The 18,370-nt window shown below is 28.9% G+C and overlaps 1 protein-coding gene across 1 annotated transcript; it reads left to right on the forward strand.

The window, feature by feature from the left end:
- The first annotated feature begins 11,934 nt into the window (after positions 1-11,934).
- On the forward strand, positions 11,935-13,780 carry LOC107001916 (GATA transcription factor 2-like). The gene is made up of 2 exons (XM_015199871.2): positions 11,935-12,257; positions 13,068-13,780. The coding sequence occupies exons 1-2, from the start codon at positions 12,039-12,041 to the stop codon at positions 13,617-13,619; spliced, it is 771 nt and encodes a 256-aa protein (XP_015055357.1). The 5' UTR covers positions 11,935-12,038; the 3' UTR covers positions 13,620-13,780.
- The last annotated feature ends 4,590 nt before the right edge of the window (positions 13,781-18,370 follow it).

The raw sequence follows: 18,370 nt of genomic DNA on the forward strand, positions 1-18,370 counted from the left end.
TCAATGATCTTGACCTTGTATTTTAGAAGAGAGAAGATGAGCGTGTCAATTTGTATGCGTCTAAAGTTTCGTCCCTGAAAAACAGCAAACAGGAATGGAAAAATAGCAAGCAAACAATAATATTTGTATTTGAATTAATGTGAAGGTTACAATCTTTATAAAATATCTCAAAAAGATATGTAATCCCCTGACTCTTCTCTTCACAGATGTTCTTGATTTGGCGGAATACTTGCGGCTCAACACTTGGAGCGAAGACTTCTTTATATGCTGAAGACTTGCAGATCACCACTGAAGAGCAACTATGTATTTCTGTATGTATATATTTTTTTGCCTTTTGGTCAGAAGAAAACCTCTTTATATAGTCTTGAGTTAGGGCTTTAGGGGTATTTTGGTCCGAGCAATTTTGACTCATCTTGTCAACTTAATGGACTGGCCCAAGTGATTTGGATTTGATTTAAGTCATACAATTTTGACTTAGATATTAATCCGACTTTATCAACCAAAAATTTGACTTGGTCAATGTATGGTGATTTAAGATTTAATCCAAATTTAATTTGGATTTATCAATAAAACTTCACTGTCTACAGTTTTTAATAAGTGTTACTTGTTAATCATGTTATATAAAAAAGATTAAGACTTATTTGTGATATTGATGATAAATTATGGTATAGAAAGTAAAATTGTAGATCATATATATTTTTGAGTTAATATCTCAAAAGGTCACTCAATTTTGATAATTTATCTTGTAAAGTGACAAAACTTTATTTTGAATCAATAAAATTATTCACATTTATATCAATAAAATCACATAACTAAATTTATCATTAAAATTAATTGACATGACAATTTCAAATTCCCAACTGACGCTGCACTTCCAAAATGGTCATAGCAGAGTTCCTAAATTATTCAATTTCTTCATAAGCAAGATGCACTATTATATATAACATGAGCATTAATTCAGCTCACTCATATTTGATATAGGTAAAATTGATTGGGTAAAGTACTAGTTTATTCATATTTATCCATATTTTCATGAGTAAATAGTACAAGAATTCAACATGGAGAAAAAATATTTTCATCTTTGTTTAGATGAAACATGTTGAAAATGCTTCATTTAGTTTTGTTGTATCATAAAAGTAAAAAACAAGACCTATAATTTTTCAATATAAAATAAATTTATGTAATAACAAGGAAAAAATATTGTTAATTTTGAAGTAAATGAATTTTTTTATTTTTGGACAAAAACATGATGCAATGTCAATACTAATATAATTTGCTTATATTACACTATTATGTATCATCGAATATAAAATTAAACAAATAAAAAATATAATTATAGTTAACAAGAAATGTACATTTAGAGCCCGTTTGGTCATGCGATATAGTATCATGATATGGTATCATGAGATGAAATTGAAGTTTTATTTGGACATGCAATTGAATTTTTTGTGTTGTATATTTTCTCATAAACATAAAAATTACATAAGTTCTAAAACTATTAAAATAGCCTCAATTGTTTATTCAATTGTATCAAATAAACAAAAATTTATGAAATCGCATAAATAAATTATTAGAAAGTTATTTGTTCTCCACTTAAGTAATTGTTCCATCAATATATTTGAGTAAAAATGAAACACCTATCACGAGCTCTTCAAGATTTTACTACTCAACAATCGTAAAGTGTGAGTTAAAGTGACTAAATGTTTGAAATAATAATAAATTTTATGTCAGTGAGAATAATAAATTTCAAAAAGTAATGATTTGATTATAATTTTATTTACATGAGAAATAAATGATTAGTAGATATAAATGTGAGGTTGTTTTAACAAAATATAAACTCGTGGATCAATTTTTGCATTAAAATATCTCAAATCATGATATGACATTCCCATATGATTTCATATCATGATTTTTGGAGAATATGGAATCACATCTCATGATATGGAATCAGCGTAAAATCGCATGTCCAAACGCTAATTCCATCTCACAATACCATATCGTGATATGGTATCGCATGGTCAAATCTCTCGGTCGTGCGAGGCGGAGACTTAGAGTCTTACTATTGAGCTGTGCGACACTTAACAACTTACTCACGACTCTTTCACGTTCTTGTAAGCTCAAGTAAGCCTTTTGAAGCTAGATCGCTAAGAGAATGAAAACGAAAGACTTAGAAAGAACAAGAAAGCTTTTGAAGAAGGCTTTGTATTAGCTTAGGAATATTGCTTGCAACTTTTGCTTGGTGCCTTTACAAATGAGGGACACCTATATTTATACTACCTCTTATGGACTAAACTGTAATTTAAAATTACTTACAAGTCCCAAGATATTTACACAATGGTCCCTTTTCTAGAGACTTCTACCCTATCTAGAATATGCCAAGTCATTCTTGAAATATCTAAGACGTTCTAGAGCCTTCCGTAGCCTTCTTGAAAAATCTAAAGGGTTCTAGAACTCTCCGTAAGCCTCTCTACAACTCTAAAATCCTCCACGCCTATTTGTCTACAAAATTAGACTCGGGCAGTGGCGGGACATGACATGATGATCATGTTCAATAGGTAGTTAGATATGTTAGACAAAGACATAACCCTAAGTACATTAGTTGGTCATTCCCTCCGTCCGGATACATTAAGATCAACATGGATGAAACTTTTATGCCGAACTCAAAGGGTTAGCCAGATAGGGAGCCATTTTTAGAGACGATAAGGGTATGGTAACAACGTCGTGCCTCACGCTGAAACTATGGGTCATACAAGGTGGGCTGACCGTGGAGAAGAACTTCAACTTGAAGAATGACATCATCAAGACTGACCCTCGTGAAGCATTGATGCTCACGAGTAAGGGAGGCGTTGTCGACAATCACCCCGATCGTGCCGTGATAGAAGAGTGCCGACATTTTCTGTTCGAACTTGGAATCTCCATGATGCATACTTTGAGGGAAGGAAATAGTTGTGCAAATCACCTGGCGAAACTGGAAAACTAGATGAAGACCTTGTAATACTACATCGTCCGCCACATTCCATGCACCAACTTCTTCTGGCGGACATGGCTCACGTTGCATACCTTACGTACCAAAAACATGTACAGTAGTTTTGTTATATATAGCACAACAGAAAAAATATGAAATTATACGTAAACATTTGTTAATGTTACATGAAATATAATAAAATACATTTTTGTCAATTCATCGTACGATTTATATTTATGTTTGGTTGTGCATACAAATGATGAGTAACCTAGGGAGCTTATCTACTTGGAATATGATTTCAAGTAACAAGAAGAGCTTTTTCGCGGAGTGGTAAGAGTGTATGTTGTTTGGTTAATAGAATTAGGTGAGTTGTCCCGATTTTAAATATCAAATCTAAGTCCATAGCTAGAATTGGTAAGCGTAAAATTTATATACATTCTATCGTTCCTAAATAAATAGCTATAAAATTAGACTTGATTTTTGTTGGACTCACTAGTGTACTTGACGGTCTCATCAAATTATTAAAATAATGTAATGTTATGACCTTATGTATAGAATTATATGAACGAAAAACTTTAGTAAATAATAAGTGTTTAAAATAAAAATGGATATATAGAAATATGACGAAAAGATTGTTTTTTTTTTAATTTCAACGTTTAGGGATATAAAGTTGTGTTCATTTTTGAAGCTCCAAATATCTAAATTATTGAATCCGGAAAAATTACTCTATTTATAAAATATTTTATGAATATGATCTACTTACATTAAAACATAATTAATTTAGATTTTTTCTTATAATTTATCCAAGCTAAAATAATATCATGCTTCATGACCCCAAACAAATTAATTTTTTTAAAAAAAACTGTAGCAAATAAAAAAAATTACTAATTTTTTAATTTTAAAAATTATATTTTTCATAATTTATTCAAGTCGAAATTTCTTCTTCATGACCTCATGAACAAGTCAGAAGAACCTCAATTTTATTTTGTTTTTAAAAAAATTATCTAATAGTTTTTGTATTTATTGAATTTTTTTTATTTTTTATTTTTATTTTTTAAGTTTGTTTTGGATTGATGAAAAAGGATATTGTTTTGAATTGGATAATTATAAGACAAAAAATTTAAAAGAGTTCCTTAAAAACCACGGTAGAATTATTTTGTACTTGTCTAAGGGTTTTTTAAAATAATATTTTGAGATCATGAAACAAGTATATTATTTTAAGTATAATTAGGTCAAGTAATATTTAATGACCTTATAGATTTATCTCATGTTTACTATATAATAATTTATGATTGTAATTCATTTAAATTACATACTCATTTTATTAATAAAAACAACAATGTTATCATTAACTAACAATATTTTTATTCAACTTGTGATAGTAACTAACTTTATATTAACATTCTAGAAAATAAATATTTCCAATTTCTCCCAACTTTACCTTTCGAAAATTAAAACATGTCTCGAAAATACAACAAAATTTAACTCAAAGAATTAGTAGAAAGCCAATGAGACAAATTGTGGTGTCATTGGTGGTCAACTATTTCATTATAACTCAAAGAGAAATTCTTCGAGTTAAAAATGTTAATTGTTAAATGAGTACACTAAAACAAAATAATGCAATATTGGGCCATAAGTTATTGTGAAATAGTTAACAGTTTTGTCACTTTCAGTGAGTATATAATTTAAATAAATTTTAATAATAAATTATTATATAGTACATATGATATCAATTTATAAGGTTATTGAATATTAGTTGATCTAATTATATTTGATCGGATATTTATTTATTTTTAAAATATTGAATAAATTTATCATAACATACCGAATAAACAACGAAAACTCAATGTAAGTAGGAATATAGTCTACATTTACATAAATAATTATAATATTATTAAAAAAGTTGCCATAGAAATGGCAACACGGCAAAGAATCATCACTACAGCTCTAAATTTAAAATGAATTCATATTTAAACCAAACTTTCTTGGAATAGTTATTTCATATAGTGTGAAATTAGAATAATACTTACCAAAATATGACACAAATAATCATGATATATATATATATATATATATATATATATATATATATATATGTTATAGTAATCTGACACTAATTTTAGTAACTTGTAACTTCTAATAACTACCAAACAAAAATCAAATTTCTACTTCTACTAGGATTAGGCTTAAAAAAACCTATAAATACATTAGTCTACCACTAGTTAATTTCTAATATGCAAAAACAAACTTATTACTTCTAACTACTTTTTTTTCTGTTCTCTGGTACAAGTGATGTCATGCGATATGGTATCTGATATGAAATTATGCTACAGTATCATTATATGGAATCATGAGATGAAATTGAAATTTTGTTTGGATGTGCGATATAAAATTTTGGTGTTGTATATTTTCTCATAAACATAAAAATCTATAAGTTCTAAAACTATTAAAATAGTCCCAATTATTATTCAATCTTATCAAATAAACAAAAATTGTAAAATCACAAAAATAAATTATTATAAAGCTATTTGTTCTCCATTTAAGTAATTGTTTTAATGTAACTTTCAACCTAATTTTCACTTCTCATCAATATATTTGAGTAAAAGTGAAACACCTTTCACGGGCTCTTCAAGATTTTATTATTCAACAATCGTGAAGTGATGAGTTAAAATGACTATATGTTGGTGAGATTAATAAATTTTATGTCGGTAAGAGTAATAAATTTTTAAAAGTAATGATGTGATTATAAATTTTATTCACATGTGAAATAAATGGTTAGTAGATATAAATGTGGGTTTGTTTTAACAAAACATAAACTTGTGGATCAATTTTTATATTAAAGTATCTCAAATCATGATATGGTATTCCTGTATGATATCATGTCATGGTTTTTGGAGAATATGGAATCACATCTCATGATATGGAATCAGCGTAAAATTGCATGTCCAAACGCTGATTCCATCTCATGATACCATATCGTGATATGGTATCGCATGGCCAAACGCCTACTTGTTATTAGCTTTCAAAAAAATGGCAATATATGTCCCTACTGTCAATAATTTGCACTATATCCATTTTCCCGCTATTGGGTACGTTATCGATGTTCATAATCATGTTCAACCCCCCATTATTGGATATATTTCTTATCATCATGATCATGTTCAATCCGTAGTAAGATATGTTAGACAAAGGATACACATGCATGAAGATCAACACGGATGGAACTTTTATGCAGAACTCAGGATTAGCCGGATAGGGAGGCATTTTAAAAGACGATAAGGGTAGGTGGCTAGGAGGATTTGTGGGGCGATTAGGTGTGGTAACAACGTTGTGCTTCACAGCGAAACTGTGAGCCATACATGGCGGGCTGACCGTGGCGAAGAACTTCAACTTGAAGAATATCATCATCGAGACTGACTCTCGTGAAGCATTGATGCTCATGAGTAAGGGAGGCATTGTCAACAATCACCCCGATCATGACGTGATAGAAGAGTACCGACGTCTTTTGTTTGAACTTGGGATCTCCATGATGCATATTTTAAGGGAAAGGAATAGTTGTGCAAATCACTTGGCGAAATTAGGAAGAATGCAACTAGATGAAGACCTTGTAATATTACATCGTCCGTCACATTCCATGCACCAACTTCTTCTTACGGACATGGCTCACGTTGCATGCCCTAGGTACCGAAAACATGTATGATAGTTTTGGTATATATAGCACAAAAGAACAAATATGAAATTGTGCGTAAACATTTGTTAATGTTACAAGGAATATAATAAAATACATTTTTGTCAATTCATTGTACGATTTATATTTATGTTTGGTCGTGCATACAAATGATGAGTAACCTAGGGAGCTTATCTTCTTGGAATATGATTTCAAGTAATATGGGGAGTTTTTTTGGTGGAGCTGTAGAGTGTAAGTTGTTTGGTTAATAGAATTAGGTGAATTGTCTCAATTTTAGGTATTGAAACTAAATCCATAACTAGAATTGGTAAGCGTAAAATTTATATATATTTTATCGTCCCAAAATAAAATGGCTAGAAGATTAGATTTGATTTTTATTGAATTCACTAGTGTATTTGACAGTCTCATCAAATTATTAACATAATGTAACGTTATAACATTATATATAGAATTATATGAACGAAAAACTTTACGTAAATAAAGAATGTGTTAACATAAAAATATGAAGAAAAGATTGAAATAATTTATTTATTTTTCAACATTTAGGGAGATAAAGTTGTGTTCATCTTTTTAAGCTCCAAATATCTAAACTATTAAATCCGGAAAAATTACTCTATTTATAAAATATTTTACGAATATGATCCACTTACAATAAAACATAACTAACTTAAATTTTTTTATAATTTATCGAAGCTAAAATAATATCATGCTTCATGACCCCAAACAGATTATATTATTTTAAAAATCTGTAACAAATACAAAAAAATTACTAGTTTTTTAATTTTAAAATTATATTCTTTTTATAATTTATTCAAGTCGGAATTTCTTCTTCATGGCCTCAAATTAAATTATAAAAAGAAAATTGGTTGAAAATAACTAACTTTAACTAATTTGAATTGACTTAAAAATTAGTCAAATCTATTTTTAAGTCATTTTTAACGGTTGAGAGTGTTTGACAAAGTTAAAAATAACTTAGTATAAATTTAAAATAACTTTTTAAAAAAAATAAAAACCAAAATTAAAACTCTCCCTACTTTTTTTTTTATTTGAAAGTCATTTAAGTTTCATTTTTTTTTTACTTAAAAATTACATTTTTAAAGCCAATCCAAATGGGTTCTTGAGCCGTTTGCTAGTTGAATAGAGTTATACATGTATTAGTAATGTGAGTATTAGTTATGTATGTTTTAGTTATTTGGATATTTATTATACAATTAGTATTAGCTATGTAGGGTTTAGTTAGTTTAATTTTGCATAAATTATTCCTTTGAATGTTGGTTTTTTATATTAAAAAATTAATAAAATTATATATTTTTTTAAATTAAAGCATTTCTTTATAATTATACCATTTTCTTCTTTAACTTTGTATTTAAATTAAAATATTTATTTAATTATGTAGAAGAAGAAAGTGGTCAAGTGGGAGTAATAGAGGTAATATTATCATTTTAACTTTTATTCATATATTAGTTATACACGTATTAATTATTTACCTTCTACTCAGCATAAATAATACATAAATTTCATCTTAATTTATTCATGTCTTAGTTATGCAAATTCTAAAATTGCTGATCAGATATTATATTAATTTTATACACAAATAATTTTTTTCTTATTCACCTACCTAATATTATATTTATTATATACGTTAACTTTTTTCATATCCATCTACCAAACATCATAATTTTTTATATTTATAAATAATTTTTTTCTTATCCATCTACCTAATATTGTCTGAATTTTACAGTGAAGTCAATTTTTTTATTTTTTCTTTGTTAAAAGAAAATTACATTTGGTAAAAGACTATACTATAATCTATTTCATTTAATTAAATAATAGAAGTAGTAGAGTTATATAAAATGGGACATAGCTAGTACGGGAATATTATTTTTTGTTCCTTCTTTGAAGGAATGGGGTGGGATAAGAGGGATGACCACCGACAAAGGACAAAAAAATAAAAAATTAATTCACATTATTTTAACGATTTAAGTTATTTATCCTGATCATCTAATTTTTTTAAAAAAATTACTTTTGATATAATTTAATTTATACGATAAATTAGTCATTTACTACTTTTTTATTAAGTTTATTAATTAATATTTATCATTTAATTTATCTGTAATTAATTTTAAATAATTTGATCATTTAAAGAAAAATTCACATTACTAATGCAACAATTATAATTTATTCGGTTAATAAAATCTTGATTTTGTATAGACTGTATACACATCTTACCACTATTTTGTGGAAGTAGAAAATTTTTTTGCGTAAGATTATTGGCTCAAATGGAGGAAATTTTCAAGTACAAAAAAGGAAAAAAACAACGTAAAGATCACAACAATTAACAAAGGAAATAATACAAAGGCAACAAGAAAGGAACACAATCAATAAAATAGTATAATAATCGAAATATTATTTATAACATACCCTTTTTTTTAGAAATAAAAATTATTTTTGCAAAAAAAAAAAATTACCCTCTCCTCCCGGGCATTCTCCGCCCCCAACCCCCACTCCACCCCAACTTCCACCAACCTACCTTTAAATTTTTTTTTTTATTGAGTGAAAGTAAAAATAAGTAATCTAATATGAATCAAATGGATACCCATTTTGACCATATTTGAAGAGACTTTTAAAATAGCTTGAAGCCCATATTTGACCAATTATAATATGAGCGATCCAAGTCATTATATATGATCAAAATGAGCCCATTTTATTAATATGTGCTGAAATTACCACCCCTACATAATAGATATAAAAAAAAACTATAATAATACTGCTAGTACAACAACAAATAAGCCAAAACCCTTGATTAAAAGCAAAACAACCATTAACTACCCACTAGCCAGGAGCGGCTCGATAGAATTATAAAGAAGGCAAGTCATGTCTCAAGCCTTCGGAAGTTTTTAAGTTTTTTTTTAGCAATAACAGATTATAGGTTTATTATTAGAAAAAAATATTGAATAAGTATAGTTAAAATTATTTTTTTCTATAAATGAAAAAATTATTATAAAAGTTTGGCATATTTAGAGTAAAGATTAAAATTAATTTATTATATTACTAATCGAAAAAATAAAATATTAAAAGAAATCAATTATAATTTACTTTTTTTAAAAAATAATTATGCATAGCAAGATTCGTACGAAAAAATATTAATTTATTTTTTAAAATTTAAGGCCTCCATTTAATTTTTGTGTTAGGTCATTAATATACTTGAGCCGCCCTTGAAGGCTTTGCCCCTGACCTTCTACCCTAGTAAGCGGTCTCCATATCTTTCTATCCAGAGTCATATCCTCAATACGTTGTGCTTCATTAGCTCTTCGTAATACTTCTTCGAGCTACTTCTGCATCTCTTTATCCAACTATATTTATTCTCTCACACCTTCTTACTAGAACATCCGCATATCTTTTTACCAATAAGATATATAAATATAAAACACACAGATAAAAACAGTTCCAGTCAATATAGTATGGTTCCTCATGTGACTGATTAAATGATCACATGATACAGGAGGCAAGGGAGAGTGCTCAATCTGCCATTAATGTTAGTTGTTACACTTTCATTATTTTTTGTATTTGTTAGATCTTGATTTCTTTATTTAAAACCAGTAGAATTATGAAATTGGAGTGATACTATACTATACTATGCTTATTAATAATATTCAAATCATATTCATTACCTTCCAAAAAAAAATTCACATCAAGAAATGGGGAATCTTGATATTATAATTGGGACCACTCATGTGTTACGTATCCCTTGCCGATATATATTGCATATTAAACTTTATACATTGGTAATAGGACCTTAATCCATATTTTTTTAAAAAAGGTCCATACTGATTACGGAAGAAGTAAATAAATTGAACATTGACCTAAGATCATCAATCAAAAGATAGGTTATAGATAACAACGAATCAGGATTAAAAATTTGAAGATTTTAAATAAAATTGAAAATCGAATTAATGGCGGGGTTCAAAGTCACAACTAGTAAAAAGACTCGGTCTATGAAAAAAAAATTGAATTCGTCTAAATTCACGAATCCTTACTTATGATTATAGATATTCCATTAATAACAATTATTCAAATGAATACGATTTATTAAATGCTTTTAAAGGTAAAATATGTTAAGAGTAATAGTTTTTATGATTTTTTATTTTTTTACATCATATCAAATATGAAGAATTGAAAGAAAAAAAAAAGGTTTATGGAGTTTGGAAGTGAAAGTGAACATGTTAGTATTCTGAAAAATTGCAGTGGTCACACCATCATCCCAGTCCAATCGCACATGACTTCAATAATGCACTAATATTATAGTTATGTGTGGTAAGTAATACGCTGAATCTATTCTGCCATCATTTGTCTATCCCCTTCACATTGGCATAATCTTTAATTTCTTCATGTACGTATTCTCATAATTACCAAAATTATTTTATTCCAATTTCCAAACTTAGGTAATTATTCCATTATCCTACCAACTTCACTTGTTTATAAATCACCGTTTAACGCTATTAATCTCCGAGTTACTTCATCGACGATTTTTATTTTAATAAGTCATTTTAATTTTATTTTGTAGCACAAAAATCACTCAGTTATCATCATTTCATTTTTAAAATTACTCAACTATCATCATTTCACTTTTAAAATCATTCAACGATTGTCATTTCACCTATAACACGTAGATTCCCCCATCCTCCTCTTGTCATTGTACATGAGGGTGGATCTGTATCGGTCGGTTCGCTTCGATTCAGAGAGGGGTGTGGATCGCTCAGTTCGATTCGATTTTATGTATTATCGATAAATTTTTTATTTTTAAATACACGAAACGTACCAATAACAAATCAAATAAGATATTCTTTATCGATTTTCAGTTTATCGCATTTTGGTCATTAACTGTTTAATTTTTGATTTACCCAATAAGAAAAGATTTCTCACTTCTCTAAAAGTTTGACGTGATACAGTGAGACAAGCAAATCAGTTTTAAATGCTTTAATATAGTGAAGCAAGAAATATAATGAGAAACTGCACTTATAATCAAAACATAATATGAAATTTCTGATGTGAAAATAAAAGTATATATTGTGACGTGTGAAATGTGTAGATAATAGTGTAAAACACTAATATAGTTATGCTAAATTATTACTAATATTTACAATAATACTTAGAAAGGGTATTGTAATAAATTTACTATCGTCAATATTTTTTCCGATTCGATTTTTTCACACTACTACATTTGCAAATATTTAAGTGCACACTGAATATCAATCCCTCACTCATCAGCCCCTTACTTCACTCATATACTCTGAATAATTCCTAACTCAAATTTATCTCTCCATAGTCCATATCAAAGCTTTAAACCAACATTTTCTCTGTCTACTTTAGCATTAATCGGAAAATATGGATGTCTACGGACGGTTAACGCCAGAAGTGTTTCGAATTGATGATTTTCTTGATTTCTCAAACGAAGAAGACATCTTTTCCTCCTCTAAAACCGCCATCGATTTTGATCTCAATCACCATTATCAACCACCTCCTACCGACAGCTTTGCTGGTACCGGTTGTTACTACCATGCTCCTCCCGACTCCGTTGACTTCACCGATAAACTCTGCGTTCCGGTAAGTATATATACACATGAGTATTATCTTCGATATCCAGTTAAACTATATCATATGAAGTAAATTAAGTTTTCTGGGATATGATGCATGGGACAGTCAAAAATGTTTTCTGATAGATAATTAAACACTTGTTAAAGATTCAATCGTATACTATTTTAGTACAAGTTTGGAGTATTTTAGTGTTAAAAGTAAAATAATACTTACATGATGTTAATAGTTGAGATAATTATATTGTTACATACTAGAAGGTTCCATTTTATATGTCGTCTTTCGGATTTTAAAAGTAAAATAAGTCTATTTTTGACCGTTAATTTTTCATAGATTTTATAAACATTTTGAATTATCAATTATTGTGACTCATAATACTTTTTACATAGTTTATAAATATATAAATTTCATATTTAAAAAAAGTTGAAGATTTCATGCGCAAATTTTCAATCAAACTTATATTATTTGACTCTCAGAATATAAAAGAGGTCATATAAATTGAAAAGGGAGCAGAAGTTAGAACACTTCCCCATTCTAAAAGTGAGGAAGTTATTTACCCACTTTAGTCAAAGTGTTATATAATTATGGTGTAAAATAATTAGAAAAAAAGTGAAACCATTTATTTAGATTTATTACTAGTATACATATATTTCACACTGGTAATACAAATTAATTTGCTGTTGCATATTTCTTCTATCTCAATTTATGTAATAATATAGTATAACCTGACATAACTTTTTTTTATCTTTTTTTAATAATCTACAATTAATCACAAATATTTATATGATAATTTATTTATTGTTATTTTTGTTATTTGTGAAGAGTGATGATGTAGCAGAATTGGAGTGGTTATCGAACTTCGTGGAAGATTCATCCAATAATTTCCCTTCAAACAACTTAACACAAACCATGTACCACCTCAATAATACCAATACAATATTGCACAGCAAATCAAGAAGTAAACGTTCACGTAATTCAAACAGTACTAGCTGGAATACTTCCTCACTCCAACGACACAAATCCGCAAACCAAAAAAACTCCAATCAAGACGAAAATTCAGGAGATTATAACAGTAACAAGTTTTCAAATATCTCAAAAATTATTACATCGCGAAAATGCACCCATTGTGCATCAGAGAAAACACCGCAGTGGCGAACAGGTCCATTGGGCCCAAAAACACTGTGTAATGCTTGTGGTGTAAGGTACAAATCGGGCCGATTGGTACCTGAATATCGACCCGCGGCAAGTCCGACTTTTGTGTTGACACAACATTCGAATTCTCACAGGAAAGTAATGGAACTCCGGCGACAGAAAGAGATTATTGATCAACAGCAGCAGCACGGAATGTATGGACATCACTATCCGGTATGCTGATGTCATTGTATGCCACGTGTTCAAGCCAACGTGGATGCTTTTTTTTTCTTCTAATTTTGTTGCTTATTTAAAGGTATTTGAGATTGTCACTTTCACGAATGTTTTTTTAAAAAAAACATTTAGTGTTCCATGTCTTATGTATTAAAACTTATAGTTAATGCGGTGATGGCATAATAATATTTATGCAATAATCAAATTTTATTGTAAAATCGACTTAATATACATACATATATAATTATAGTATTTATAGAGGCATACAAATGGTGACGAAATATCTAAAAAAAAAAAGGGACTTACGTATGGTACTGTTGATTGACCTTGAAAAGGTATACGACAAAGTTTTAATGGAAGTCTTCTAGAGATGTCCGCAGGATGCTAGAAGTGTATTGATAACTTTTATTATATAAGTTGATAAAGAACATGTATGATGGAACAAAAAATTATGTGTATATTACGTTAAAAAAATTATGCCTAATGCATTTTCTTTCTATTCATTCCTTGAAATAAGTATCGGTTATTCCCAATATATGTTATGTACTAATCAATTATTCATATTGGTTCATAATCAATTTTCTTAAATTTAAGATTGCATTTCTCTTTAGCTTAAAGATTATCGTATTTATACTCTTCGTATTTTAAATTTATATAGAATGGATCTAGTGAGTCTCAAAGTGGATGTAATTGTCCATAAAACTCAGAATGAGATTCAATTCGGATGAGCATGCATATGATTACTATAATGAATATTTTAGTGCAATTGATTTTAGCATAAGGAAATATTTTGCAAACAAAAACAAAACCCAAGGGTATGTGACTTCAAGAAAGTTTACATGTTATAAAGAAGGGTATAGAAACAAAATCAAACTAGATATGGTGGTTCAAAAAAATAAGCAGGACATTAGAACGGGGCACTTAGCTCAAATTATTATTAATCGTCAATCGAATGAGTTGTTTCACTTCACTTTTTCTGAAGAGAAACATAATCATACTCTTGTTTCTCCTTCTTTGACTCATTTGTTACCCTCACAGAGAAAGATAAAAGTTGCTCAAGCACATGAAATTGACGTATTAGATGATTCAAGAATACTTTCTAAAGATTCATTTGATTATGTTGCGCGTCAAGTTGGAGGAGTATCTTTTCTAGTTACATAAACAGAGATCAAAAGAATCATCTTCGGGATGAAAGAAAAGAAAGCTTGAGACATGGAGTAGCTCGTAGTTTGATAGACAATTTTGAGAAAATAATACTTAAAGATCTTGCTTTTTGATATTCTTTACAATTAGATGATGATTTGATAACTAATGTATTTTGGACCTATGGAAAGATGATAAGAGATTATAAGATTTATGGAGATATTGTTTCCTTTGATACATCATATAGAACAAATAAAGAGTATCTATCTTTGGCATTGCTTGTTGGTTTGAATAATCATAGGGAAATGATTATATATTTGGTGCAACTCTTTTATATGAAGAATCAACCGAATCATTTGAATGACATTTAATATATTTTTTAGGATTATGTCTGCAGATGAACCACAAAATTTTTTACTGATCAAGATTCTGGTATATCTTCTGCTATCTCGTTAGTGACACCATAGACGTATCATCGTCTTTGTGTATGACACTTGAAGATGAATGCGTTTAAACATCTAATCATATTTTTAGAAATAATGCATCATTTCCAAGATATTTTAGCAAATTTGCTTTATGATTATGAGTATGAAGAGAATTTCTTAAGTGCATGGCAGGAAATACTTGACAAATACGATCTTACAGATAACAGATGGCTGAAAACCACATAAGCTATTAGAGAGAAATGGTCCATGACATTCGAGAGAAATACATCCTCAGCAGGTATGCGAAACACATAATTAAGTGAGAGTTTTAATGGATCTTTAAGAGGATATTTGAAATCATATTGGGATATTGTTCAATTTTTAAGCATTTTCAAAGATCAGTCGATGATAAGCGCACCAATGAGAATAAGTCTAATTTTGACATGACTCAAAAAATACTTTTGAAGGTTAAACTTTATTGATTGATTCATTCTAGGGAAGTATACACCCCAACGATATTTGACATGTTCCAAAGTGAATGGGAAAAGTCATTACTAATTTCAGTAAATGACTCCTATAATGAAGGAGAGTCATGTACCTATACTGTTAGCACTGATGTGAGATAAAAAATATATTTTATTAATTATTATTTATCTCACATTTATTATTTATATTTGTCATTTTTGAGCATTAATTTTATGGATTGTGCTAAATAATGTATTTTATTTGTAGGAGTAAATTGACGTAAAGTTGTAGAAATTTGATGCTAAAACGAATTAAATATGAAAGGTTGAAGAAGGAAATCAAGCAGACAACTTAACGGATTAAATTAAATATTATATTAATATTTATATATATTGAAAAGACGGTTAGAATTCAAATTGAATTGCAATTCTTCTGCCGCGTGGCAAATTATGAAGGGAGCAAAGAGTTTGACGGCGAACCAGAGTACGAAATTCTTATTCCGCTTGATTTTAAATTCCTAATTTGATTTGGACTCAATTATTTTATTTAGGATTTACTATATCTATAAATGATCTATACAAATAATTATTGGAGACATTCAAATATAGGGGAAAATACTTTGGAAGAGAAAATTGTCAATACTTTTTAGGGTTCTTTTCTTCTTCTTGTTTTCTTAGAGATTAGTAGCTAAAACCCTTGTTTTGGGGCTATAGCTACGGATTGAATGTTGATTATTAATGACGTTTTGAATTAATTTTTGGTTATCATTATAAGTTACTTATATATTCTTGTTTAAGTATTTCGTGCCTGATCATCATGAGATAAATCTATTGTCTAATCTTAAAATTTAGAGAGGAGAGGTTAGACAGACCAGAGAATATTGAGGAGATTTGTTTTTAGGAGTGACGCCCGGACGAACAATTTGCTTGGTTACGAAATAGGATAAAATATAAATGCTCGTCAATTAGTTTACTTATCCACGCTCAATGATGTAGTTAGGTATCTAACTCATACAATTAACCCAATAAACCAGTAACTTGACAATTAAAATTAGTTGTAAGCCAAAAATATGATACATGAAATCCAATATATGCTGCAACCTTGGGATTTTTCAACTATTGTAAGTAATTTTATCATTTTGTTCTTGCATTCTTCTTTTTTGGATCTCTTAAGCAAATAATTAGACCATTATAATTTAGTAAAAATAGTTAATTGACAAATTCTTTGGGATCGATAATTTAGTTCTTTTAAGAGTCACTATATTACCTGCGTGACCACGTACACTTGTGTGTGCAATTGAGAGCAACAAGCACCCTGAAAGTGTTAAGGAGCATGTCGTGACTGTTAAGAGTTCAATAACTCAAGTTTCTTACCGCTGTAAATTATTTGAATTTTTGGGCATACTATGTAGGAATGCTTTAAAGATCTTGGACACATTGAATATAAAAGATAGGAGTCCAATACAATATATACTAAATAGGTAGACACAAGATGATACAAATATAAAGGATATAGATGTCATTTTATAAGAAAAAGACACTGATCCAAAAGTTAAAGTTACTGCAATGTATAGGCATTCATGCCATACTTTTGTCCTAATTTTAAGTGAAGCTTCAGAATCCAAAGAAGGGTAAGAATTGATTGTAAAAGGTGCGAATGAGATGATTGTGAAGCTAAAAGATATAAAGAAGAAAAATGAATCACTTGATAAAGCAATACAACTCAAAGTGAACCCACTGAAATAAGTATTTATTGACAATACAAATTTTACAAAGGCGGATGGATTAAAAAGAAAGGAACCAACTCGTCGTTCTAATATTCGGCCAAAGAGTTTTAGGCAAAAATCCAAGAAGATACGTAGGACTTCATTGCGAGAATCTCTTCAATGTCAAACTGACCAGCAGTTAGATCACCTTTCACATTTTCAAGTCTCTTGTACACCTTTATTAGATACATCAAACAATATGGTATCTCACGATATCTTATTTATTTTTTGTTTATTATAATATTGTGAAAGTATGTGATGTTTTAAATTATAGTACGTGACAGAAGGAAGCTTTCGTCCATTGCGTCCTTCTCAGTTGTCTCAAGGATATTCATCTAATCAAAGTTTGGCTCAATATAATAAGTGATGTTATTCACCACATAATATCTTTTTCATATTAATTGCAGGACGTTTCATTTCCTGAATTAACAAGTATTTTCAATATCGATTGCAACACCTTCATCAGAGCAGAGGTTACATGGTGATGGTGATTAAAGTGATCATAATCATGACCTCAAAGTTGAGATGTACACTTCATTAACATTGTTATTTTCTTTCTTAGATATTATTCTAGTGCTCAATTGACTTCTGCATCTGTGAATTATTTATTTATTTTTGGAATAATCTAGTGACAGTTTATTGTCATCATATTGACAATTGATAATTTAATTGAGGTTTGGTTATTGTTTCTTGAGGCAATAACAGAGAGTTCTTTTGGTGTATTTGACTTGAAAATTTTAATTATAATCTACAATTTAATGCAACTTTGTTGTGTTGCTTATTTGATTGTTAAAAGTGATTTTTGGGTGCATATTGGACACCTGTATAATGTCCTATATAATATTATGAAGAAATAGAGTATTGAAGAAATCTCCTCCTCTCTCTTAACCGTCTGATAGTGAGAAGCAAGAACAATAATATGATTTACATGTAGAAATTTCTTCTGGCCATTGTAATGTACT

This window comes from Solanum pennellii, chromosome 10 (assembly GCF_001406875.1).
Source record: "Solanum pennellii chromosome 10, SPENNV200".
NCBI lineage: Eukaryota > Viridiplantae > Streptophyta > Magnoliopsida > Solanales > Solanaceae > Solanum > Solanum pennellii.

Excerpts from the sequence above, each read along its gene's own strand:
- LOC107001916 (XM_015199871.2), top strand. The coding sequence starts at position 12,039 with ATGGATGTCTACGGACGGTTAACGCCAGAAGTGTTTCGAATTGATGAT. Across the intron at positions 12,258-13,067 it reads CCGATAAACTCTGCGTTCCG|AGTGATGATGTAGCAGAATT; the intron begins GTAAGTATATAT and ends TTATTTGTGAAG.